The sequence below is a fragment of the Danio rerio genome, chromosome 25, assembly GCF_049306965.1.
Source record: "Danio rerio strain Tuebingen ecotype United States chromosome 25, GRCz12tu, whole genome shotgun sequence".
NCBI classification, from domain to species: Eukaryota; Metazoa; Chordata; class Actinopteri; order Cypriniformes; family Danionidae; genus Danio; species Danio rerio.
The window spans coordinates 37590001-37617925 of NC_133200.1; the positions used below are offsets into that span (position 1 = coordinate 37590001).

Genomic DNA, 27925 nt, shown 5'->3' on the forward strand with positions numbered 1-27925 from the left:
CTGGAATAAAAGTTTGTAATTGTTCCACCTAAGTTTTTGTAGAAAACTTAAATTTATTCCATCTATGGAGAGCAATCGGGGACAAAACAATGCAACCTGAACCATTATTGCTAACGCTTTCCCTGTGCGTTAAACACAATTTACTGAAGTAAAAACTAAAATATACTACATCATTTATTACAGGTTATTAAAGTTCACTTTAACTAGTAATACAGTGTGCACATGCAACGTGTTGTATAAACATTTACTATAAATGACTATATTGACATCTAAATAACTAGCCCTCCGGTGAAATGTACACTGTAAAAAGTAATTGGTAACACTTTACAATAAGGTTCATTAGTTAATGCATTTACTAACATGAACTAATCATGAACAACACATGTACAGCATTTATTAATCATAATTGAACATTTACTAATGCATTGTTAACATTCAAGTCCATGCTTGTTAACATTAGTTAATGCACCATGAGTTAACATGAACTAACAATGAACTACTGTATCTTCATTAACTAACGTTAACTAACATGAACAAATACAGTAGTAAACGTGTTGTTCATTGTTTGTTCATGTTAGTAAATTGTAAAGTGTGACCAAGTAATTTGTTAGGTTTACTTAACTGAATTATGCAAACTTGTTGTCTTAATTCAATTAAGTAATCGTAACTTTATCACATGAAGTACTATTTACTAATGTAGAAAATGTAATTCTTACTTATGCTGAGTCACATATACTAAGGTGTCAGGGTTCTGCCACTCTGGTCTTTGTAAATTCTTGTTTTGGTAGCAGAGCTCTGACACTACCCATGTCCGGTCCTGTTTCTGTCTCTGTGTGCGCGCGCGCCGTCAAGGGTGTACGCAGAGTGTGCGCGCTGCCGCTTGATGTGGCCGCGCACGCTCTGCGTCCGTCAGACGTGCGCGCTCTTGTACTAGTGTTTGTGTTTGTTCTGTCAGCAGCGCGCTGCTTTATTCTCGGCGCCTCCGTCTAGTTGGTTTCAGTTTTGGTTGGCGCTGACATGAAGCATGCGCGTTGCTTATGTGTGAGCGCACGGTAAGGTGTTCATCTATCGTGTGCTCGTGTCTTGCGTCTTTTGTCAAAGCACGTGGCCCGATGTTTACATTGTGGTCACGTGCTTTTTGTCGTGTGCTTCAGTGTTGTGCTCGTCTTGTCATGAACATGCGATTGATGAGTTCTCTTATTGGCCACATGTTCTTGTCATGTGAGCGCATGGCTTGTGTTGTCTCTCTGTGTCATGCGCTCTCCCGTCTATTGTCTAGTCCCACCCTCCTTGTTAACCCATTATTAGTTAATTATGTTCATCTGTTTTTTGTTAATTTCCTACAGTTTATAAACCCCTTATGTCTGCTGTCCTGTGCGAGTTCGTCATCATATGTTGTCGATGTTTACCTGTCCTGCTGTGTCTAGTCCTGCCTTGTCCTGCCTGCCCAGTCAAGTTTGTTTGTTTGTTTGATTTATTGTTTGTTGCAGTAGTGTTTTCCCCCTCGGGGTTGTTTATTTTTGCCTTTTATTTTATTTTATTAATAATAAATCCTACTTCACTCTGCGCTTGGGTCCTCGCTCCTTTTTCCCAATTTCCCCTCACCAACCCTGACATAAGGTAAATTAAGTCATATTATATCAAGTATTATTTACTAATGTAGTAAAAGTAATTCTTGCTCATATTGAGTTATGTTTACTTAGGTCAATTAAGTTGTTAACTCACCTGAAACTGTACGGAATGATGCTAAAGTTTACTTAAACAACAGTCTTAATTATGCATAATTAAATTGCATAACATGGTTAGACCACAGGTGTCAGTTCATAACTTGCTTAATTATCCTAACTTGTCTAGTTAAATTAATAACCTATTTAAGTCTTAAAATTGCACTTTAAGCGGAATCGATGGAAAAATAGGGAGAAGTCACTACGACAAAGACAAAATAAATTAGAAATTAATTAAAACTATTATGTTTTTAAAAATGCGCAACAATTGGGAAAACAATTCCCATTTGGCTGGAGGGTTACTAATTTTGACTTCAACTGTGTCAACAGTATATACCAGTGTTTCTCAACCACATTCCTGCAGGACCACCAGCTCTGCATTTTCCATGTCTTCAAACACACCTGATTCATATCATCAGCTCATTAGCAGAGACTGAAAGACCTGAAATGGGTGAGACAGACAAAGGAGACATCCAAAACATACAGTGCTGGTGTACCTCCAGGAACGTGGTTGAGAAACACTGGTACAGTTGAAGCCTGAGTTATTAGCTCTGCTGTTTATTTTTTCCCCCAATTTCTGTTTAACAGGGAACAGATTTTTTTCAACACATTTATAATCATAATAGTTTTAATAACTCATCTCTAATAACCGATTTATTTTATCTTTGCCATGATGAGAGTACATAATATTACAAGATATTCTTCAGGACACTTCTATACAGCTTAAAGTGACATTTAAAGGCTTAATTAGGTTAGTTAACTAGGCAGGTTAGGGTAATTAGGCAAGTCATTGTATAACGATGGTTTGTTCTAGACTATTGAAAAATTATAACTTAAAGGGGTTAATAATTTCGACCTTAAAATACATTTTAAATGATTAAATCTGCTTTTATTCTAGCCAAAATAAAACAAAAAAAGACTTTCTGCAGAAGAAAAAATATTATCAGACATACTGTGAAAATTTCCTTGCTCTGTTAAACATCATTTGGGAAAAAAGAGAAGAAAAAAAATCAAAGGGGGGCTAATTATTCTGACTTCAACTGTATATACACACTATTTTTTTTTAAATCTGTGTGACTACAAAAGATAAAAATAAAAAGCAGGTTAATCAGTATGCCTCTGCTGTGTCAGTAAGTCACACACACATTCACATCAGCTGTGTTGAGTCATGACTCTGCACAGAGAGGACATCCCCAAAATAAACTGTGAAAAACACATCTACAACTCATGAAAACACGCATGGCCCCACGGAGAACAATCTAGAACACGAATCAAGTAACAAATTAGTATTTGGAGAAACACAATGCGCAATTATTCCTCTAATAAAACTGGAAATTGATTCTCTCAAGACAGTTGTGATGCTTTGACGCTTATTTTCTTCCTGAACACATTATTATCGATCAGCTTTATATTACAGAACGTGATAAAAGTGAAAGAGCTCGTGCTGTGCTAAGATTAAAGCATGAAAACGTTTTCTGTCATCTGAAACCTGATACAAGTCACTCTTGTTAAGGAACAGAGGGTTCCTGAGGTCTTTAGAAACACTTCATTTGTGATACTTTGAAGTTGTTGTGAAAACATGCAGATATACTGTTGAAGTCAAAAATATCAACCACCCTGAATTATTAGCCCTCTCTGTTTTTGTTGTTGCCTAATTTCTGTTTAACAGATTTTTACAAAATATTTTTAGATATAATAGTTTTAATAACTGATTTATTTTATCTTTGCCATGATGACCGCACATAACATTTGACTAGATATTGTTCAAGACACTTCTATACAGCTTAAAGTGACATTTAAAGGCTTAACTAGGTTAATTAGGTTAACTAGGCAGGTTAGAGTAATTAGGCAAGTTATTGTTTAATGATGGTTTGATCTGTAAACTATCAAAAATCTATATAGCTTAAAGGGGCAAATAATTTTGACCTTAAAATGGCTTTTTAAATAACTAAAAAACTACTTTTATTCTAGCTGTAATTAAAAAATAATTTTTTTTCCAGAAGAAAAAATATTGTAAAAATTTCCTTGCTCTGTTAAACATCATTTGGGAAATATTTAAAAAATAAATAAAATCAAAAGGGGCTAATAATTCTGACTTCAACCGTATATTAAATAAAAAGGAATTATTTGACATTTTATATGCTGCATAAAAAGTATTGTTAGTTTTAATATTAGCAACTGCCCATATTTTTGATAAATAAACTGCCCATATTTCTGTTTTATTTCTATTTTAATAAAGCAAACTATTAGACAATTTTCACATTTAAGATAATTTTTTTTAACTGAAGCTATAAAAAGATTTGTTTTATAAGACTGTCATAACATAATTGTTTGCCGAAAAGTATTTGTATTCAAAACAGTAAAAAAAAAAAAAAACATTGTTGAGAAACTTTTGTTGAGAAACAGTTTAAAACACTATAATGCTAAATAAGTCTATTATTTCCATTTTTTTCAAATCAATTTTCTAAGAACATCTGACATAATAACCTCACAAGAATGAACTGAATTCATTTAAACTCCATTTGTGTTTGCTCATAAAGTGCAATATGAAACCTATATCTACTTCAATCCAAACGACATCAAAATGTTACAAACATTATTAAGAAAATATATACAGAAATTTTCAATGCATAAACGTCCACTTTCAGATTTTTTTAATCTTTTTTTTTCATGGTGTTATTCTTTTGTAAATAATAGTATGTACGGTGCTCAGCATATATAAGTACACCCCTCACAAATCTTTCTTTTAAATTCATATTTTTAATAGCAAGCTATCCAATATTATATTTGCGCATATTTCAGATTAGTCAGTGCTTAAGCCAAATCTGGAGCTAATCTAACAAAATAACTTTCGATAATAGTTCAAAAACTCGTATAGGCAAATTTATGCTATAGAAAAATATTAAATACAAATTTAGAAAAGAGAAAAAAAAAAAATCAAGAGAAGCAAAAACAGCTCCAATTTGGTTGAAATTTTGTAGGTTGTAATTATTTTTTGCATATTCTTTCAGTGTTTAAATATGCTTGGTGACTAAAATATAATTTCAGTAAATATATCTGTTTAATGACTCTGTTGTGTTTAAATGCACCATAATACATTGCATATATTCACTAAGAAATGGAAAACAAAAATATTCATTTTCAAAATGGGGTGTACTCAATCAAGCTGAGCACTGTATTTCCTCAAAAGTGATAGACATGCAGAAAAGGCTCATTTCACAACTGATTTGTTTGACACTAATATAACTTCATAAATTATTTTTAAAAAGTATATTTAACAATTAAATATGCATAAATACCCGGTTTCAAAAGATTTTTGCTGCTTGTTCAAAATACTTATTTTAAATGAGCTGAAACAACATAATAATAAGATTTTAAGGGACAACTTAATTGTTTTGAGTTCAATCCACTTAAATATGTTACGTTAATTTAATCAATTTGTGGTGGAACAACAGAATTGTGTGGAACTCTGCATTTTTGACAGTGTAGTTTATTTATTAATTGGAAATTAATTAACTGATATACATCAATATATAGTATTAGTACATAGGGTAAACAGAATTTTTTAATTTCTACTCAGTTGCATTTGGTTTGACATGTCATTTTTCATGATCATTTATAACAGCATGTAACAGCCTATATATACAGTATATGTGGCATGGACGCTATAATGTAAAATGCTGGCAGCGTCACTCTCTATTTTTGCTGTGACTTTGTCATGCAGAACCGGTGACCGCACAGTTTACAAATGAGTGGACGAGCGGCCGCCCACTTCACTGACCAGACAGACAGAAATAAGTGCGCTTTAATTGGCCAATCACAAACCCGTCTCGCTCATTTCGACCAATCTGCTCCCTCATCGCGATCCTTCAGAATTCGTCATATTCCAGTATACCATCATGACATCAGTGTGATGTAATCCCAGGGGTCCAGTGAGCATTTAAACCCCCTTCCCTCACCCTCATCATCATTTCAAACAGAGTTTCACTCCTGCAAACTGCGCAGAGACTTTTCCTATCTGAAGAAGAAAAAAAGTGATATTCCTCCGAGTGTCCATTAAGAAGAAGCGACTACATTCAGCAAGGGGTTGAGAATTAAAAACGCGAGGCCGACCGCCTTGTAAACCGTAAATCGGATAATCTATCATCGTCCTGACAGAAGATCACTTTTCGCAAGTGTCCGCGAAAGCTCGTCTGTTTTTCTGCAACTTTTTGATCTGCTGAACGGCGCGCGCGCTCCTGACACTCACGCGCAAAAGTGACGAGCTGCGAACTTCCAGCGTTATTAGTATAAAAGCAGCAGTCCCACCATGAGCAATTACACACATTTAGACGACCTGCCGCCGCAGTATTACCAAGGCACAGACCTTGGAGAAGAGGAAGAGGAGGAGATGCCGGCGACCGAGAAAGACCTGGCCGAGGACGCGCCGTGGAAGAAGATCCAACAGAACACCTTCACCAGGTGGTGCAATGAACACCTCAAATGCGTTAATAAGGGCGTCACTGACCTGCAGAAAGACCTGGGCGATGGCCTCAAACTCATCTCGCTTTTGGAAGTCCTCAGTCAGAAGAAAATGTACAGAAAACATCACGTCAGGCCAAACTTCAGACAGATGAAGCTGGAGAACGTGTCGGTGGCGCTGGAGTTTCTGGACAGGGAGAGAATCAAACTGGTGTCAATAGGTAAGATCTGCTCATCTTCAGTCTAACTACTGTTTGTGATAACAAAATATTAGCAAATTGAGAGTTTATTGTAATTGTGATTCAAGTTTTCCCGCTAAATTATGCTTTTGAATTGCATTATGGGATCTTTATCTTTTCTAAGTTTTTAATGTTGACATAATGATAAGCCGTTATTTTCTGTTAATATACATACTTAATTCTCTATATATTATTTGTTAAACTACATATCGTCTCAAACTATTAAAAAAGTCACGCTTTGAGAGTTGAGATATTTTGTCAATGTCAATCTTATTTATATAGCACTATTAAACACAACCAAAGGTTGAACAATGTGCTGCACAATATAAATCACAAAGAGAAAGATAACAAATTAAAGCTAAAACAAACAATTCTCACTGATAAAATGCTAAATCAAAGGTAAGTTTTCAACATAGATTTAAAAACAGACAACAGAGATCTTATACACAGGGGCAAAGCATTCCACAATGAAGGACCATACTGCTAAAGCATGGTCACTACTGCATTTCAGCCTCAACTTAGGGATGCATAATAGTTTCTGGTTTTATGACCAAAGAGACCAACCAGACTGATGTTCAGTCAAAAGGTCTGACAGATAAGAAGGAGCCAAGCCATTTAGTGATTTAAAAACCAAGAGCAGAATTTTAAAAAGTGACACGATGCAACCAGTGCAAAGAACATAAGACTGATGTGATGTGGTCTTGTTTTTTTTTACCATCAATAGTGGAGGGAGCAAAAATAAAAGTCCCATAATGCAATTCACAACTGTAAATAAACAGAAAACACCTGTGAAATCACAAAATGCAGAACTTGTTTTAATTAACAGATATTTTTACAGTGTAATGTGGGAATGTAATGTTTATAATATGACATATGAGAAGGGGCTGTCAAGCATTAGAACAATAGTGGCTGCTTTAAAGGGACAGTTCACACAAACATAACAACGTCCTCACCATTGATGCACACTGGAGTGAACGTAAACTTTAATGAGTTTCTTTCTTCCTTAAAATGCAAAGTAAGATATTCTGAAGCATATTGGAAGAAGTAGCCATTGACTTCCATATTATTCCAATAATCCTCACTATGAATTATTTTGTGTTCGACAGAAGAAGGTTAAGCAGCAGATAAGCGAATTATATTTTAACTTTAAGGTGTTTTATAGTTAATAACTTTATTACAAGATATAGTTACCAAAATGCCATTCAGTGTAGCAATAGTGAACAATAATCATTTGATTATATTAAAAGACTCACAAATCACAAAATCTGCTTACTATCAGATTTGTAAATGTATTTAAATGTTTACCCCAAGCTAGGGCATATCTTCTTTAACACATTTACAGTATAAAATAAAAGTCACAATACCTAATGTCATTATTATGCATTAATTAGACAGATTCACACTTTAAGAAAAATAATTTATCCAAATGACTAAATGAACTACACACCAATGAAACAAATTTGTATGCTCAGTTAAATGATACATTAGAAATAGATCCTTCTTAGAACATCACATCCTGGTCTTTCATTTGGAAAGCACATCAAGACCGAGTTTTGTACAAGCTTGGTTACAATATTTGTTGACCTATTCATTATTTATTAATAGAAATGACATGATCTCACACCAATAAATCTAGCTGTTGTTACTGCAGTGTTTGGTGCTTATAATCAGGCTATTTACACTCTTGTATCTCAGTGGGGTTGACTGCCAAATCTCTCTCACATAAAATTATCAGCAGTCAAATGCTCACTTCTTTACCTCACTTCAAAGCTGAGGTGTCGGGTCAGAGCCTGGGAGTAGTATTTCAGCGCTGCGCACAAGTAGTGTCAGTGAAATGGAAAATCCGTTTATGGGATACAGTTGTTTGTTGGGTAAAGGTGAAAGGTCATATCAGATTCGACCAGTTAACTTGACGGAGCCTTAACGAATATGGAGTAAAGTGATCTCACTGTGGATTTGTAATTAAAGGGATAGTTTACACAAAAGATGATATATTAAAGAATGTTAGATACTGGTAGCCATTGATATTTATTGCAGCGTAATCCTAAAAAATGTGATTGAAGTAAGTTTAAGGCTAACATTTTCCTATATTCAACGGAAAAAAAGAATCTCAAATATAATAGAACCAGTAAAAGAGAGTGAGTAAACGATGACAGATTTTTTTGGGGGTGAACCATCCCTTTAAGAGGCCATTGTTTAGAGCTGCTGTTTGGGGTGTTTAGACATTTGAGTTAAATAGTTAGATAGTTGTCTAAATATATCAGTGCTGTTTCTGAGATGCTAAAGTAAACTAAGGCAGAAATGTTTTTTTTTAGAAATGTCACTTTACTATAAGTTTTTTTCAGTCTTTGCAGTAGCATGTGTGTACTTGTTTATTTGAATATGGTAGTCATTGAAAATAATGGCACGTCAAAGTAACAACATGGGCTCATTCTGAAAACGTACCCCTATATACATTTTTGGAGATCTCGAATTATGTAGCCAAAGGAATGTATAGCTTTAAAAAGAACGCAACACGGACGTTCGTATTCGAACCTCGTCTTATCTCCGTATGGAAGGTGGTTTCAAGTTTGTCCTAAGGCTTGCTTGAGATGCAAAGTGGATTTGACCGTGACAACGGTGTTTTAGTCCAGTGAAGAACGGTTCAAGAAAGCAGGTAAGACGAAATCAAAAACAAAAAAAAAAAGTAAATAACAGGATGAGAATGTGGTAAGATCTGAAAACGTGGTAAAAATCAGGTTTTCGCGAGGGCTTTTCTTTTTCTAGATTGCTTTTAAAAACACTGTTGGTTGGGTTTAGGGAAGTGGGTGGGTCCTGGACAATCTGTGCTTTTTAAAAAAACACTATCAGTTGGGTTTGAGGATAGAGGAAGGTGGGTCAGTCGATCATTCAGTCAGACAACTGCCGATTTTGGTGGATTTACTTGAGAGCAGGCACTCGTGAGAAAGATTTGAGATCTAAAAAAAAAGGTGCACAGTGGCCTTTGGCAGATTCGTGAAAACGTAACATAGCAGTTATTGCTGGAAATTTCCAAAGTACCAGCCATTTTGTAAATGTAGAATCATCTGTTGAGTACACTGGCATCCCAACTATTTGAAGTCTTCTCATGATTGGAAAGGATGTCAAGTTGACCGTAGAGTTTGTCAGTTTGTTAAGTAACATGGATCCATTTGCCCAAACATTTTTCTTGCCTTTGACCTTTATAGACAGCAAAGCCATTGTAGACGGGAACCTGAAGCTGATTCTGGGTCTCATCTGGACGCTTATTCTCCATTATTCCATCTCCATGCCCATGTGGGATGATGAGGACGACGAGGAGGTTAAGAAACTGACTCCCAAACAGAGATTGCTGGGCTGGATTCAGAACAAAGTGCCAGAGCTGCCTATTAACAACTTCAACAAGGACTGGAGGGATGGCAAGGCTCTTGGCGCCCTAGTGGACAACTGTGCCCCTGGTAAGCAGACATTCTCACATTATCAGGTGTAGCTGCTTGCTTGGTTTGACCTTGGGCGGTTGTGATTAGGTGAGGCAAACATTTCATGTTAAACCTTGATCATGTTACGTTTAGCTTGTTTGTTATAGAGTTTAAAGAGATTGTTCACACAAAAAAAATAATAAAAACAGACCATAATTCTCATATTTGGATGGAAACATAGCTAATATGTAACGGTTACCAGTGTTCTTCAAAAATAAGCTCAGAAATGTTTGGACCCACTTGAGGGTGAGTAACTGAGCATGTTTTCATTTTGGGGTGAACTATTCCTTAATATGCCAGTGCACTTGAGCCTTATTTAGTTACTGAAACTCATTCATGACCTGCTTCCTGCGCCACTCTTTGGTCGCAGAGGACAGGGTAGTGAACTAAAGTGTTTACTTCAGTGCAGCTGATATGAAACAGTCCCTGTGCGACAGTCATGACCATACAGGGTGCTGCTGGCTTTTGACAGATCACAGCATTACAGTTATCTTTGTACATTTAGGCTACAGTATATGTTTCTTTAGATGGTTTTTCTAAACAATTATTAAACTGCAGACAAGGTTTATGGTACGCCTGATTCTCAGTGGTTTCTTCATTTTTATGTGCAGCTGTGGTCTAAAACATCATTCTATCATATAACTTTAACTCTTTATGTAGGTCTGTGCCCTGACTGGCAAACATGGGACCCCAACCAGCCAGTGGAAAATGCTCGTGAGGCCATGCAGCAGGCCGATGACTGGCTCGGAGTGCCACAGGTGAACATCCCCTCAATATCAACACCACTTGTACAACAAATGTGTAATAGGCTCCATTTCCACTTGGTATTAAACATGTGGTTTAAGTGATCCATTCACAAGTGGTCAACCGTGACGCATTACCACCTCATATTAGCATGTGTTCAAATTCATCTCTTGTGGCCACTTTTGCTTGGATTTCGTTGAGACCCTGCCCTCTCATTTTATTACATTCTACAGACTCACTTTCATGGGAGTGCTCTGTGAAGCCCAGAAGTAAGGAAAAATTTAGTATATTAAAAGAAAATGACTCAAAATTGGATTAAAAATATCATAATAACAGGTGTAAACGGTGCTTACACACTGCTTCCATGAGCGTTTGTGTGGTTTCAGCACTTTGGCATACAGTGGTGCCTGCTCCATTATCTTCACTGGATAACCGTGAGATTCCAAGGATGGTGTAGTGTGTGTGTCATAAATTCTTGGGGTTGAATTCCCTGCTGACTCTTGAGGGGATGTGGGGGGGGGGGTCTGGCTTCTGCTGAATCCTGCCCTTAGCTTGTTGAAGGCCACCCTCAAACCTCACCACTCTGTGGATAAATATAGTTTGTGGCACAAGTGTTATGGTGAAAAAAAAAATGCTGGAGGGCGTGGCTTCTTTCTGCTTTGTTTATCCCACCGTAAACAAGCCTTCTGACTAAACGTCTAGTTATTAGCACACACACAATTTGAAGGCAGTGACTAGAGAATGAAGCTCAGTGTACTTATTTCTCATCTAACATCATCTAATAAATGTTTAATCTCCAGGTGATTGCTCCAGAGGAAATTGTGGATCCAGATGTGGATGAGCATTCAGTGATGACATACCTCTCTCAGTTTCCCAAAGCTAAACTGAAGCCTGGAGCCCCTGTTAAGCCAAAGCAGCTGTACCCCAAAAAGGCCAAGGCCTATGGACCAGGTGAGTAAACGTAAACTGAAGCTCAGGATTGCAAGCGCAGTTGTCTTAAAACATCACGAGAAGTACTTTGTCTATACGAAAGCTAATACTAAAGAGTTGCACAAATAGTAATACCCAATACCCTTATTGATCTATTGATTAAAAACAGGTATTGAGCCTCAGGGGAACATGGTTCTGAAACCAGCAGTATTTACTGTTGAAACACTGGAGGCTGGACTCGGTGAAGTGATTGTATATGTAGAAGACCCAGAGGGTCACACTGAGGAGGTGAGAAATGACTGATATGCTTCTCTAACATACTATAAATGTGGCAAAAGAATGCCATCATTGACATCTTAAACTTCAACTCATCTTTTGATTTTGTCAGGCCAAAGTTGTTGCCAACAATGACAAGAAAAGGACATTCTCTGTCACCTATGTGCCTAAGGTTGAGGGACGTCACAAGGTACGCATCTGTACAAGAACTGGAATCATTGTATATTGTCCATTTGAGGATATAAATAGTTTGCAGATATACATAGTCATGGGTGTTTATTTGTTATTTTATGTCACAGGTGAAGGTACTCTTTGCTGGTCAGGACATTGATAAGAGCCCATTCATGGTGAATGTGGCGAAGGCTCTGGGTGATCCTAATAAAGTTCAAGCTCGAGGTCCAGGTTTGGAGCCGGAGGGCAATGTGGCCCACAAACCTACCTATTTTGACATCTACACTGCAGGTTAGCAGAATGCTCTGGAGAAATTTGAAGGATTTGTGTTTGGTACATAAAGATGTGCTCATAGTTCTGTCTCACCCATTTTAGGTGCTGGGGCTGGAGATGTTAGCGTGGTCATTGTGGACCCGCAGAATAAAAACAACACTGTGGAAGTTATCCTTGAAAACAAGGGTGATAACATCTTCCGCTGCACCTACAAACCTGTGCTGGAGGGACCACACACCATCCATGTGACCTTTGCTGGGCAGCCTATTCCCAGCAGCCCTTTTAAAGTGAACATCTCTGAGGGTAAGCATCTGATTGTTCTTGTATATCTGGCTGTGATTTCGATAAATGTCTTGGTATTTTTGGAAGAGAGGGCAACAATTAAAAAAACGAAACAAAACAAAGAAAAACAATTATTTATTTTGTAGCACATCTTAAACCACCCGGAGCTCCAAAGCAGATACCCCCTCAGAAAAAGAAAGGTGTGCCGCCACAGAATTTTGGTCTATGTCTCATTGCGCACTACAATGTATAAAGCTTAGCTTCTTGCTTGTTTGCGACAGCTTGATTTCTATCATGCCTCAAAACACCCACATTGAGGCATGATAGAAAAGGGTAAAGCCAAAGTGTGTATGCATTGTATTAAGTGGTATTGGGCTGAGTATGTGAACTTGGCATTTCCTAAGTTGTTGGTACAACTCTTATAAGAGAGACAGGATATCTGCATGTGCATTGTGTGTACGAATTTTTTTTAGGAGTTTAGCCTTGTACTGTAGTTGTATTTATTGTTGTAACAGACCAAAGTATTTTGGGTGCATCATTGTTTGAGTGTTCATAAAGTTACCATTCCAGCGATCTGACATGGGTCATTTTGTATTCTTATTTATAATGTCCTGTGTACTGCATATTTCAATTGTCGTAAATCAAAATCTGTGACCAAACAAAGCAGCATAGACACATTCCAGTTTGCCATGAACGCAGCTCATCAGAAGCACAGCTCCTAGCATTTCTTACTAACAGTGCCTTAATCTGTGCATTTGGACATTTTATAATTGCTCTATTTTGTTTCCCCCCATCAGCCAGCAATGCCAATGCCTGCCGTGCAACTGGCAGAGGACTACAGCCTAAAGGTGTTCGGGTTAAGGAAGTGGCGGATTTCACAGTTTTTACCAAAGGAGCAGGAACTGGGGAGCTGAAGGTGTCTGTGAAAGGGCCTGGTGAGTCATGGTGGCGTCAAAACCTATATTCTTTCAGAAAGCCTTTCCAAGAAAACTTCATTGCTTGAATTCTTAGTTATCCTTGCTCATTAATTAATCTATCTAAATTTTGAAATGCTAAATATTGCATGCATCTCTTTTCAGGTGGAGTAGAGGTGCCTGTGAAAGTGTGTGATGTTGGTGATGGAGTGTTCAAGTGTGACTATTGTCCTGTTAAGCCTGGAAAATATACTGTGAACATCACATGGGGAGGACAACCTATCCCACGCAGGTGAGAGCTAATAGTACAACTTAGTTAAACAGTGTAATGCAAACATACAGAATCTCCTACGAGTCAGCATCTCTTCTTTGTACTCTATGTCCTGTCTAATCAATGTTTAAAACGTGTTTTTTTAGCCCATTTGAGGTAGAGGTCAGCAAGGAAGCTGGAACCCAAAAGGTGCGAGCTTGGGGTCCTGGCTTGAAGACTGGAATGGTTGGCAAGTCAGCTGACTTTGTTGTTGAGGCTATTGGCACAGAAGTAGGAACTCTAGGTTGGTATATCTGGATGGAGAGTAACTTATTCTAGTAACTCATCTCATCCGATTTTCCTGAGTGAACCATTTTTCTTTAAAAGGGTTTTCTATTGAGGGCCCCTCTCAAGCAAAGATAGAGTGTGATGATAAGGGTGACGGTTCCTGTGATGTGCGCTACTGGCCCACTGAACCCGGAGATTATGCAGTTCATGTTATCTGTGATGATGAAGATATCAAAGACAGCCCCTTCATGGCCCATATCCTTCCAGCAGCCAATGACGTCTTTCCCGAGAAGGTGATTAACATAACATAAATTATGACCACTGAATCTCTTACTTTCTTCAAATTTGCTCTGAGGGTCAGTGCTATGTTATCTAATGGATCTCATGTGCAGGTCAAAGCATTTGGGCCAGGCCTGGAGCCCACTGGAGTTACTGTCAACAAGTCAACACAATTCACTGTCGATGCCAGAGAAGCGGGCAAGGGAGGTCTGAAGATCTATGCTCAGGTATGTCCAAATGTAATACGCTCAAAGTTTTTCAGTGTCGACAAATCGGTCATGCCTGTAGAATCAGGACAAATATGAAAGAACATATGTGCAAATGTGAATTTGGATATTTTGGACAAGCTTGCTAAATGGTGGGCTTTTCTCCTAGGATGCTGAAGGCTGTGTGATTGACATCCAGATTACTGATAAAGGAGATGGCACTTTTGTTTGTGTGTATGTTCCAACCAAGCCAGTGAAGCACACCATTATAATTACCTGGGGGGAGGTCAACATACCTAAAAGTCCTTTTAGAGTGAGTATACCCACTGTAGTATTTCCATTTTTGTTATGCTGGGATGGAATGACAAGATTAAATGAGTCATTTTTCTTTGAGGTTTCACCTCTTGGTTTGCACTCACTGCTAATTGTTCTTTTAAACCTATTGTCTTTAAAAGGTTCTTGTTGGTGAAGGCTGCCACCCTGACAAAGTCAAGGTCTATGGACCTGGAGTTGAGAAAACCGGCCTGAAGGCAAATGAGCCCACTTACTTTACTGTCGACTGTAGTGAAGCTGGCCAAGGTTTGCATAATGAGTTAATTTTTACATGGCATAAATAAATGAGTGTTAGTATGGCTAACTAGTTGTACTATCCTTTAGGAGATGTCAGCATTGGGATCAAATGTGCCCCTGGTGTGGTGGGTCCAGCAGAGGCGGATATAGATTTTGACATCATAAAAAATGACAATGACACCTTTACTGTCAAGTATACACCTCCTGGCCCTGGCCGTTACACCATCATGGTTGTCTTTGCAGATCAGGTAAAGCAGTGGACGAACATGCTTCTTGCTTAGACCCAATGGTGCACTAATGCTAATTGAACTCGTCATTTCAAAAAAAAAAATCTTTACACAGGAAATCCCCAGCAGCCCATTCAAAGTCAAGGTGGACCCATCTCATGATGCTGGTAAAGTCAGAGCTGAAGGTCCTGGAATTAACAAGACAGGTGGGTGTAATCCACAACTTTAAGAACGTGAGCCCTGGAGAAATTCCAATCAACTGACACAGCTCTACTTTACAGGCGTTCAGGTGGAAATTCCAACCCATTTCACCATCTTCACCAAAGGAGCAGGAAAGGCAAAACCAGAGGTGCATTTCAAAACAGCTGCCAAAGGAAATGCTGTAAAGGATTTTGAGATCATTGATAACCATGACTACTCCTACACTGTGAAGTACACAGCTCTTCATCAGGTCAGGGTTCGCTGTCGTCTGTTGTATTTTGAGTTTGATTTGAACAAATTTTATTTATGGAAGTAACTGTTATGTCTTATTAAATGCCAAATCTTTCGCAAATAGGGTGAGATGGCTATTGTGGTCACACACGGTGGGGATCCCATTCCCAAAAGTCCTTTCAAGATCACAGTCGCCCCTTCACTTGATCTTGGCAAAGTCAAAGTTCAAGGTCTTAATGAAAGTAAGCATTTTAACTCAACACTTTTCTTACTTTATAAAGAATTATACTTTATTAAGAATTATACTTTATAAGAATTAAAAGTCAGCTTAATCAATTTCAAATTAATCTGAAGACCCTGATTAACTATTTCAGCTAAACTGTGTACTTGTAAGAGGCCCTCTAGGACTGGACACATTGGCTGTAATAAAGTGTAAATGCATATTGCTCCGATTGTAACTTAGTCCTGTGTGTGTGTTGCAGAAGTGGAAGTTGGAAAGGACCAGGAGTTTATTGTGAACACAAAAGGGGCTGGTGGACAGGGTAAGGTAAATGTGAGCATAACCTCACCCTCTGGCAGACCAATACCATGTAAGCTGGAATCAGACAAGACAAAGGAGGCCACCTGTGTGAAGTACATCCCACCTGAGGAGGGCCATTACAAGGTAGACATCACCTATGATGGGAACCCTGTTCCAGAAAGTCCCTTTTCTGTGGAGGGACTCATGCCTGCTGATCCTTCCAAGGTAAGATGGCATCTTACCTATAGATTTTTTGTGTTCAGTAACATTAATGAATAAGTTCTATAATAGGATGTTACTGGATTTCTCACTAGGTTCGGGCCTATGGACCAGGACTGAAGGGTGGTATTGTGGGCCAGCCAGCAAAGTTCTCTATAGACACGAAAGGAGCAGGTGCTGGTGGTCTGGGTCTAACATTGGAAGGTCCATGTGAGGCTAAGATTGAATGCCAAGACAATGGTGATGGAACCTGCTCAGTTGTCTACCTGCCCACAGAAGCTGGGGACTACAACATCAATATTCTTTATGGGGAGGCTCATATCCCTGGCTCTCCTTTTAAAGCAGTTGTCAAGCCAGCTCTGGATGCTGGCAAGGTTACAGCGAGTGGCCCAGGACTGGAAAGGGCCAAAGCTGGCGAGGTGGCCAGTTTCACAGTAGACTGCAGTAGAGCCGGAGAGGCTGAACTCACCATTGAGATTGTGTCAGATTCAGGGGCTCAAGCTGAAGTTTGCATTCAAAACAACAAAGATGGGACATTTTCTGTCACCTACACCCCACTCTTTCATGGGGTACACACTATTACCATTAAATATGGAGGTCAGCAGGTGCCCAAGAGTCCCATACATGTGAAAGTGGAGCCATCTGTGGACACTAGTGGAATTAAAGTCTATGGACCAGGAGTTGAGCCCAAAGGTACGGTTAAAAAATAAAATATTAGCAGTTTTATGCGATTATTTTTTAAACCGTAAATCAATTAAATATTGTCTGTGTTTGTCACCCAAGGGGTCCTCAGGGAGGTGACAACACACTTCATTGTGGATGCACGGGCCCATGCCAAGACCAAAGGAGGCAATCATGTTAAGATTCGTATCATCAATCCATCAGGCGCAAACACGGATGCATATATCACTGATAAGGGTGATGGCACATATAGAGTGGAATATACAGCTTTCGAGGATGGTATGTAACTAAAACGCTTATATAAGAAACACACACACACACACACATATATATTCAGAGCTTTGGAGGGATAATGAATGAGAGTATTTGGCAGATGAAGGGAGAGAGGTTATAAATAGCAAATGCATTGTAAAAAGAGATCATGAAATAGTTGTGTCCCTGACAAGGGCCAGCTTGTATTAAACCCGACAACAGCTGCAGGTCACTGTTAAAGCAGATCATTAGAAGCACTGCAGAACCTGAAAACGTTTAAACTTTAAAAGGTTCTGATTTCATACATTCAGTTCAATATGTGATATTTGAAAGACTGTAAGTTATGAGGTAGAAATGGCATAAAGTGAGAGTTCTTCAAGTTGAAATAGTTTTTGGATTTTTATAGGTTTGCACCTGATTGAGGTCTTTTATGATGAAGTTGCTGTTCCTAAAAGTCCCTTTAAGGTGTCAGTTGTTGAAGGTTGTGACCCAACACGTGTCCGGGCTTATGGTCCAGGCCTGGAAGGTGGGATAGTCAACAAACCCAACTGCTTCACAGTAGAGACAAGGTACGCATATATAAAGGTCCAGAAAGAAAAACAGTACATTTTGCTTTAAAACCGGATTAGATTTAAGTTTATTTCTCCATGCTTATCGTTTAAAGGGGTGCTGGGACAGCTGGTTTGGGCTTAACCATCGAAGGTGCATCAGAGGCTAAAATGCTCTGCAAAGACAACAAAGACGGTAGCTGCAGTGTTGAATATATGCCTTTCACTGCTGGAGACTATGATATCAATATTGCTTACGGAGGCCAGCCTATTCCAGGTAAAATAGAATCTTTTTAAATACATATAAACATATGAACTACATCTATATTATTATCTACACATATGCCTTTTATTTCGACTGTAAAACTTCACTGTAAAAATGTTCTTTTACTGTTCTTAGGCAGTCCATTTCGGGTGCAAGTTAAGGATGTGGTGGATGTCAGTAAGGTGAAGTGTTCTGGTCCTGGACTTGCAAACAAAGTTACTGCACATGTTCCACAAACCTTCACTGTGGACTGCAGCAAAGCTGGAGTGGCTCCTCTAGAGGTACAGCTGTATGGACCAAAAGGTAAATAAATCAAATTTAATAAACTAATTACTTTGGAACTATTTACTCCCTTTGTCTTCAGAATACTGAACATGTTCCATCTTTTAGGAACTCTGGAGCCTGTTGTTGTTAAAAACAATAGGGATGGAACACACACTGTCAACTATACCCCTGCGCAGGAGGGGCCGCACACTGTGTCTGTTAAATATGCCAACCAAGAAGTACCTAGCAGGTAAGATTATAAAGGCATACATTTTAGACCAGGGTGGTCCAACATTGTATTAAAGAAAGTGTGTTGGAGCCGAGTAGAGTCAATTCAGAAGCAAGATTAGATGCCGATATTTTACACCATATTTTGCTGTTATGACAACAATATGACTTAAAATCATTTGTTTCCTTCCATTTTGTGATGGTCAACAGCCCTTACAAAGTTAATTCAGCTCCCTCGCATGATGCCAGTAAGGTACGTGCTAGTGGACCTGGCTTGGACACTACAGGAGTGGCTGCCAGTCTACCAGTGGAGTTTACCATTGACGCTCGTGATGCAGGGAAAGGCCTTCTGACAGTTCAAATTCTAGTGAGCTTTCTCCACATATATAAGAAATATATATTGCAAAAGCAGTACATTTAAAAGCGGTGTTTGTTCCATTTTAGGATCCAGAAGGAAAGCCGAAAAAAGCCAGCATTCATGACAACAGAGATGGAACCTACACCGTGTCTTATGTGCCAGACATGACTGGCCGCTACACCATAACTATTAAATATGGCGGCGATAACATTCCATATTCACCTTACAATGTCCAAGCCTTTCCTACTGGTGATGCCAGCAAGTGTCTGCTCACAGGTATCATTTCCACTTTGGTGATTTGTGACTTGTGTTTTCAAAGTTTCGTACTCTTGTTTTACTGATATTTATTTATTTTTTGCTTGCTTGCAGTGTCTATTGGCGGACATGGTGTTGGTAAGAATCAGAAATTTGATGTATATTGTATAAATTCCAGTACTTCTAGTGAGGCATTCGATATGATATTAACAATGTTTTTATTTAAGCAGAAAGCCTTGGGCCCAATATCCAGATGTCGGAAGAGACAGTCATCACTGTGGATGCAAAGGCTGCTGGAAAAGGAAAGGTAACATGCACAGTTCAGACCCCGAATGGCATGGAGCTGGATATGGATGTTACAGAAAATCCCGATGGCACCTTCGACATATATTACACAGCACCCGAGCCGGGAAAATATGTCATCACAATCCGCTTTGGAGGTCAACACATTCCAAAAAGTCCTTTTCAAGTCATGGTGAGTGATATTACTGGACAGGTGTGTTGAAGTGTGCCATGATAGATAGTTCTGTTGATATTGATACCAGGGACATTAAAAGAAAAAGGGATTTGAAAAAATATGGTCCAAATATTTAAGGCAGAATGACAACTGCACATTGTTTAAAGTGTGCTTGTCCTTTGTAATCTCAGGCTACAGATCAACCTGTTGCACCGAGAGATGACACCAAACCCATGTTCCAGCCTCTAAATTTAGTTATCCCATTTACTGTCCAGCAAGGAGAGCTCAGTGGTAACATCCCAAATTATTTTTATTTTATGTAAAAGTGCTGCAACTCTTGTGTGTTGTTGTCTGAAGTTTACAACACTTGTTTTTTTTTTTACAGGAGAAGTACGTATGCCATCTGGAAAGACAGCTCGTCCGTTCATCAGGGACAACAAAGATGGGACAGTCACAGTGCAGTTTCAGCCTACAGAGAAAGGCCTGCATGAAATGGACATAAAGTACGATGGCAACCACATCCCAGGTTAGACTCACATATGACATTATGTGCAAAACTTACTATCTTCAAAAACAGAATCATGACTTAAAAGCAATTATGTTTACAGGAAGCCCTCTGCAGTTCTACGTTGACGTAACAAACAGTGGAATGGTGACAGCCTATGGACCAGGTCTGTGTCACGGAACAGTCAATAAACCAGCTTCTTTCACTGTTGTCACTAAGAATGCTGGACAAGGTATGTAAAGTAGTTGTTTCAAAACAAATGCGCATGTGTTTTTTTTTTTAAACCATGCCAAAACTGACTGTTTTGTTTGTCCTTCATAGGTGGTTTGTCCCTTGCTGTTGAGGGTCCATCTAAAGCTGAAATCAGCTGTAAGGACAATAAAGACGGCACCTGCACTGTGTCATACTTGCCGACAACACCGGGTGATTACAACATCATTGTCAAGTTTGACAACAGCCATATCCCTGGCAGCCCCTTCACAGCAAAGATCACCGGTATGAAAAGCAATGAATCACTAGTGTTTTTAAAAATCAGATGTGGGAAATATAGCTACATTTCAGATCATCCTGTGTTCATCTAGGTGACGATTCGCTCCGACGTTCTCAACTGAATGTTGGCACAGCAGCAGACGTCTCGCTAAAGATCACAGAAACAGACCTGAGCTATCTAACAGCTAGCATCAAAGCTCCATCAGGAAAGGAGGAACCTTGTCTACTGAAGAGATTGCCCAACCGGCACATTGGTAAGCACTTAATGCCGTGGAATCATTTCTGTATTTACCTGATTTACATTGCTTAATGCATTTAAAAATTGCTTTCCTTGCCTAGGTCTCTCCTTTACCCCAAAAGAAGTTGGGGAGCATGAGGTCAGTGTTAGGAAGAGTGGGAAACATGTAAACAACAGCCCTTTCAAGATTATGGTTGGACCATCGGAAATCGGAGAAGCCAGCAGGGTCAAGGCTTTTGGTAAAGGACTAGTTGAAGCACACACCTTTGAAGTGGCCGAGTTTTTTGTGGACACTAGAAATGCTGGTACGTTCTTGCATTTTTTACTCTTATGTTTTTTGATCTTGAGGTTCTGGCACCTTGCTGTAATAATCTTGATTAATGTGATTTGCATTATACCTTGGTTTGAAAGGATATGGAGGACTTGGATTGTCAATCGAAGGTCCAAGTAAAGTGGATATCAACTGTGACGATGTTGAAGATGGAACATGCAAAGTGACATATTGCCCAACCGAACCAGGCAACTACATCATCAATATCAAATTTGCAGACAAACACATACCAGGTTAGTTTTAAGGTTCTTTACAATGATATGATCTGGCAGTCCATTACAGACTGTAATGAAGATTTGTACCATTTGTCTTGCTTATCCTACTCTATAGGAAGTCCATTTACAGTGAAGGTAACAGGAGAAGGAAGAATGAAACAGAGTATAACAAGGAAAAGGCAAGCTGCCTCTATTGCATCAGTAGGCAGCACATGCGACCTAAACCTAAAAATTCCAGGTAAATACCAACACAAGAGATTCTAAGACACAATTAACAATCATACTATCATCCACAGTGTCTGAAAACGCTTGGATTTATTTCTTCATAGGAAATTGGTTTCAAATGCTGTCAGCACAGGAGCGCTTAACTCGTACCTTCACCCGCAGCAGCCACACTTACACACGTACAGAGCGCACAGAAATCAGCAAGACACATGGAGGTGAGACTAAGCGGGAGGTACATGTAGAGGAGAGCACACAGGTTGGCGGGGGCGGTGGTGACCCTTTCAGAGATGTATTTGAATCCTTCCTGGGAAGAGACCGACTGGGTAGCTTTGGTACAATCCGGCAAGAAGGTAAAGACGAGTCCTTGTTGGGCACAACAGCTTTTCTTCAGCATTTATGTGATTGCTTACTTCATTGATTTTCCCTTTTCCAGGAGAAACAGGGATCCAGGGAATGACGGCGCAGGTTACCAGCCCTGGTGGAAATCTGGCAGATGCAGAGATCGTTGATAGTGGAAACAGTACCTACAGAGTCCGCTTTGTGCCTACTGAAATGGGTTCTCACACCGTCAACGTCAAATACAGGGGCGAGCATGTACCTGGAAGCCCCTTCCAGTTTACAGTTGGCCCACTTGGGGAAGGAGGTTTCCACAAGGTCCGGGCTGGAGGCACAGGCCTAGAGAGAGCTGTCGCAAAAGTTCCCGGTATGTTTTAAACAGATTTTGTTTCTTCTAATCATTTTGTAATGATAATATGATATATTGCACTCCATAACATTTTTTTGCATATCTAAATGACAGCTGAATTCAGTATTTGGACAAGAGAGGCTGGAGCGGGTGGTCTGTCCATTGCTGTAGAAGGGCCAAGCAAGGCTGAAATCAACTTTGAGGACAGAAAAGATGGATCTTGTGGTGTCAGCTATGTTGTGCAGGAGCCTGGTGAGGTTACTTGCTAGGATTTCACTCAAAAGTCATCAAAGCCAGTAGAAATGATTGCATTCTCACTTTACAATTCTTCTCTCAGGTGACTATGAAGTTTCTATCAAGTTCAATAATGAGCATATCCCAGATAGTCCCTTTATTGTTCCTGTTGCCACACTATCAGATGACGCACGACGACTTACTGTTACAAGCCTTCAGGTAAGCTAAGACGCCAACATGCTTGATGTATCAAGAAGTAAGCTGAGCAACTATATCGGTGAAACAAAAGCCAGAACAACCTTTTCTGCTCACAGGCCCATGGCATTTATTTTTGTCTTTGAACTGTAATTGGACTCCATGTCTATCCAGGGTCATACTATTATTTTTTTGAGTTTGGATTAAATGTTCTTAAGTGTGTTATTCATCCATCTGCATGAATGCAAGTATTTAAGCGAGTCAGAAATCAATTCTTTTCTCTTTGCATTTGCAGGAGAAGGATTTGAAGGTTAATCAGGAGGCCTCATTCGCAGTTCAGAGGAATGGAGCTAGGGGTGTCATAGATGCAAAAGTTCACGCTCCATCTGGTGTGGTAGAGGAGTGTTATGTCACCGAATTGGATAGTGGTGGGTTGTTATGATTTTTTTGTCTTTTGTTCATTTAATTTGCTTAATAGTTCTTCCTTTATAACAATTTTAACTGTTCTCTCCCCAACCCCTTCACAGACAAAAATGCAATTCGCTTCATTCCACGTGAGAATGGTGTTCACTCTATTGACGTGAAGTTCAATGGAAGCCACATCCCAGGCAGCCCATTCAAAGTCCGTGTTGGAGAAGCAGAAAGTGTTGGAGATCCAGGAATGGTGTCTGCTTTTGGTCCAGGACTTGAGGGTGGACGCACAGGTATTGGTCCACTTACAAATTAATCAAATCTAATGCTAGTTGAAGAATTGATTCCCTCCAAGAATGAAAATTACCTCATCATTTACTTAACCCCTTGTTATCCAAGGCATTCCTTTCTTTCTTCAGTTGAAAATAAAACTTAAGGAGAAGAGTCACAGATGTATCTCCATATATTAGACTTCTATGATCTTCAATGTTTTGTTTCAGTTTAAATGCAGTTGCAAAGGCTCTAAATGACCCTAAGCATGAAATAAGAGTCATACCTAGCAAAACAATTGTCAATTTTCCAAGAAAGTTCACATCTATAGGTGTTGTATCCTCAAAAACTTGCATAGTGCAAGACTATTGGATTACAAGGGGGAAATTTCCATAAATTCCTATTATGCAAATGAATTAATCCTTTAATGATTAGCACGATGTCATGGCCGTAGTTTTTTGCTCCAAATAATCCTGTGCTCTTACTATTCTGTAGGAGTCCCATCTGAGTTTGTCGTCAACACATGCAAGGCTGGTTCTGGTGCTTTATCTGTTACTATTGACGGTCCCTCAAAAGTCAAAATGGATTGCAATGAGTGCCAGGAAGGTTACAAAATCTCTTACACACCAATGGCACCAGGCAACTATCTCATTTGCATCAAATATGGTGGGCCGCAGCATATTGTTGGCAGCCCCTTCAAAGCAAAGGTCATAGGTAAAGTAGGATGGATATTTCCTAACTAATTAATCAGTATTATGTCTCAAATGCTGTAGTTTAACTTTCTGTCTCTTACTCTAGGTATGCGTCTTTCTGGGGGGCACAGTTTGCACGAAACTTCATCAGTCATTGTGGAAACAGTTACCAAGTCCTCCAAGATGGCCGGAGCATACAGCTCTCTGACCAGCTCTATGCCAACATCAGACGCCAGTAAGGTCGTGTGTCACGGTGCTGGCCTTTCCAAAGCCTTCGTGGGTCAGAAGAACAGTTTTTCTGTAGACTGCAGTAAAGCAGGTAAAGAAAGACCAAAAAAGGTCAATAATGGTTTTGAGCTTTGGTGTCCAAACTTGGTCCTGGAGGGCCTGTGTCCTGCAGATTTTAGCTCCACCTTGCCTCAACACGTCCGCACAGATGTTTCTAGAAAGCCTAGTAAGAGCTTGATTAGCTGGCCCAGATGTGTCTGATTGGGGTGGAACTAATCTTTACAGGGCACAGCCCACCAGGACTGAGTGGACAACCCTTTTTTAGAGGCTAGAAAAGACTGATTTGCATATAGGATGACTATATATGTGTGTTTTTTTTTAATGAGACATAATCTAGCCGGGACATTCAAAGTTAAAAAAAATGTTGGGTCAAATATGGACAAACCCAAAAGTCAGGTTTAAAAATGTTATTTAAAATTAAAAATAACCCAACAGTGGGTTTGCCCATAATTAAACCAACGTTTAGCAATTTTCAAAGCACAATCTGTATCTGCAGATGGTTCATATACATTTTAATTGCTCTCGTTGTGCTTTCATATTTTATAAAACAACCAGTTTATGCATTGCAATGCCAGTTCATTGAACTGAAACCATTGATGATTGGTCAAGTACTCTTGAACAAATTGCTCAGTTGTCACAACATAGGGTCAAAAATGGACAAACCCAATGTTGGGTTTATTTTTTTCAAATAAATTTAAATAACACTTTTTAATCCAACAGTGTTTTTGTCCTTATTTGACCCAGTGACTAGACTTACAACATCCCCACATTTTTTTAAAGAATGCCTACACATTATTGGTCAAACTACTTTTCAATCATTACCTTCAGTAAGTATGAAAACAAGGCCAAATACATGGTCAGGATATGTCTTGTGAAAATGCCATAGATCAAGGATGCCTAAACTCGCTCCTGGAGGGCCGGTGTCCTGCATAGTTTAGATCCAACCCCAATCAGAGACACTTGGGCTAGCTAATCAAGCTCTAAGTAGGTTTGCTAGAAATGTCCTGGCAGGTGCGTTGAGGCAAGTTGGAACTGTACTATACAGGACACCAGCCCTCCAGGACCGGGTTTGGGCAGCCTTTGTCTAAACCACAGCTGTCAAATCCAGTTCCTGGAGGGCCGCAGCTCTGCACAGTTTAGTTCCAACCCTAATTAAACACTTAATAAAAGTAATTGAGCCCTTCAGTTTGCTTTGAAACCTAGAGGTAATTGTGTTGAAGCAGGGTTGGAACTAAACTGTGCAGAGCTGCGGCCCTCCAGGAACTGGATTTAACACCCATGCCAAAGATTGTCACCCTAATTATGCAAAGTCTTTCTTACTTTCTTTCTTTCTTTCTTTCTTTCTTTCAGGTACAAACATGCTCATGGTTGGTGTCCACGGTCCTAGAACTCCATGTGAAGATGTGACAGTCAAGCATATGGGAAACAAGCTTTACAACGTGACCTACACCGTGAAGGAGAAAGGAAACTATGTAGTGATTGTTAAATGGGGGGACGAAACTATACCAGGGAGTCCTTTCCATGTAAGCGCTCCTTAAACACAAAGTCAAACGCTTAGAGTTTCTAATTCAGAAAAAAAGCTTAATCCAGGGAAAAGAATGTGGAGTAAAAGGCTTATTTTAAGACTGAATCTTATTTCAGAGGCTAATGACTTTTATTTAATGCTACCCTGTTTGACGCAAGTGTATTTTAATACTGTTTCGGATGCTGTTTATTGTAAGGGTGACAATTTAAGTTTAATAATAATTAAATGGGTATATCCACCTAATTCTGTTTTGTTTAACCACCTAAAAAGAATATATGTGTATTTTACTGAGGGAGATTTATTGTTCTTCGAGGCACTTTTGATGGTGATGGGACATCACAGCAATATTGGTTTTGTGTTCCGACAATGTATAGATGTATCTGCTTTTATATGCTTTATAGAATGTTATTTTATGATCTTAACCAACTATTTATATGCATTTGAAAACTGAAATAAAGAATAAAACTAAGTGTGCCGTTTATGTGTTTGGTTTTGTCATTGTGTGCAGACATATAATAAATGTGCAATGAATGCTATGCTTTCTAAAGTCAATCCTAGATATGCTTCAGTCCTGAAATCCTCTTGAACCGGATTGCATACATGCTGCATCCTGAAATGTGGGGAATTTTTTCACTTCGGCTTAGCCATCAGGGGTCACCACAGCGGAATTAACCTCCAACTTATCCAGCATATGTTTTACACAGCGGATGCCCTTCCAGCCAAAGTACTGGAAAACATCCATACACACTCATTTACATACATACACTACAGTAAATTTAGTTTATTTAATTCACCAATAGTGCATGTGTTTGGACTGTGGGAGAAACCAGAGCACCCGGAGGAAACCCACAGGAACACGGGGAGAACATGCAAACTCCACACAGAAATGCCAACTGAGCCAGCCGGGACTCAAACCAGCATCCTTCTTGCTGTGAGGTGTCAGTGCTAACCACTTAGCCACTGTGTCACCCTATGTGAGGAACGTTGGATAAGCAATTTGTTCATTTGATTAATTGATTGATTTGTTCATTTTGTTAGTGACGTTTGGATGGTACAGACGTAGGTAAATCACTCTATAGCCCAAGTTTTAAATGGATTTATAGGCAACCTTTGGAGCTTAGACCCTTTTTTTGTTTGTCTCAAAGAAGTGCAAACTTCTGCAATATTGTACATCACCAATAATATACTGGTTTTGGAAATGTAACATAATGAAAGCATGTTGAAATCAACTGAACACCTGAATCTATGTCTGTCTACAATTTCCTTATTTCTCTCTCTTTTTTTTAAATAGGCTTTCTTTTGGACTATTGCAGTATTTATTAAATAGTAAGTTGCCCAAAAATGAAAAACAGCCAAAGATTTAAGCTACTCACCGTTAAGGCATCCCAGGTGTATGGCTTTCTTCTTTGCGTTGAAAACATTCGGAGCTTTATTTACACTTGTCTGTGGTCTTGCTTTAAAATGGCAGTCAGGAGGTGTTACAGTTCTTCAGTCCAAGGTAAAAACAGCGCACACAGCCAACTAGAACATGCCTCACGCAGCTCAAGGGGGTGAACAAACAACTTCAGTTGCAAATTAATGCGCTTTGTATGAAAATATCCGCATTTAAAAACACTTTACTGTCACTTCTGCCCGCGTTTACAAGAGACTAATTTCCGGCGGAAGCGCCGAATAATACAAAACTGCGGTTGCTAATTAGCCTACAAGTGCAACATCAACAATAACAAAACACTTAACTTTGACAATTATTACTATTTTTAATCAGAATTAAACAGTACCAAAATAAATTTGACTGTTCTTGTCCAATACTTTTCCCACAAAAGGGAAGTAATG

The 27925-nt window shown here is 39.1% G+C and overlaps 1 protein-coding gene across 5 annotated transcripts; it reads left to right on the forward strand.

Moving 5' to 3' along the window:
* The first annotated feature begins 5690 nt into the window (after positions 1-5690).
* flnca (filamin C, gamma a (actin binding protein 280)) lies at positions 5691-26571 on the forward strand. Of its 5 annotated transcripts, none has more exons than XM_073943376.1 (48): positions 5691-6406; positions 9631-9879; positions 10561-10658; positions 11445-11595; positions 11744-11862; positions 11963-12040; positions 12150-12312; positions 12397-12597; positions 12723-12776; positions 13374-13511; positions 13656-13782; positions 13908-14044; positions 14128-14321; positions 14421-14534; positions 14683-14826; positions 14969-15092; positions 15171-15331; positions 15426-15516; positions 15592-15761; positions 15867-15984; positions 16225-16487; positions 16577-17174; positions 17265-17441; positions 17821-17983; positions 18079-18239; positions 18363-18530; positions 18618-18741; positions 18930-19086; positions 19164-19353; positions 19447-19470; positions 19560-19807; positions 19981-20080; positions 20175-20315; positions 20398-20526; positions 20616-20789; positions 20876-21037; positions 21123-21326; positions 21433-21585; positions 21683-21805; positions 21897-22142; positions 22226-22495; positions 22592-22729; positions 22815-22930; positions 23202-23334; positions 23434-23610; positions 24083-24301; positions 24386-24598; positions 25918-26571. In XM_073943376.1, the coding sequence occupies exons 1-48, from the start codon at positions 6034-6036 to the stop codon at positions 26103-26105; spliced, it is 8163 nt and encodes a 2720-aa protein (XP_073799477.1). In that variant the 5' UTR covers positions 5691-6033; the 3' UTR covers positions 26106-26571. The 5 variants fall into 5 exon arrangements, 4 of the variants coding, with proteins under 4 accessions (XP_073799477.1, XP_073799479.1, XP_002666982.1 ...); XM_073943378.1 differs by having other exon boundaries at positions 19563-19807; XR_012400522.1 differs by lacking the exon at positions 12723-12776 and having other exon boundaries at positions 19563-19807; positions 24386-25661; positions 25828-26571.
* The last annotated feature ends 1354 nt before the right edge of the window (positions 26572-27925 follow it).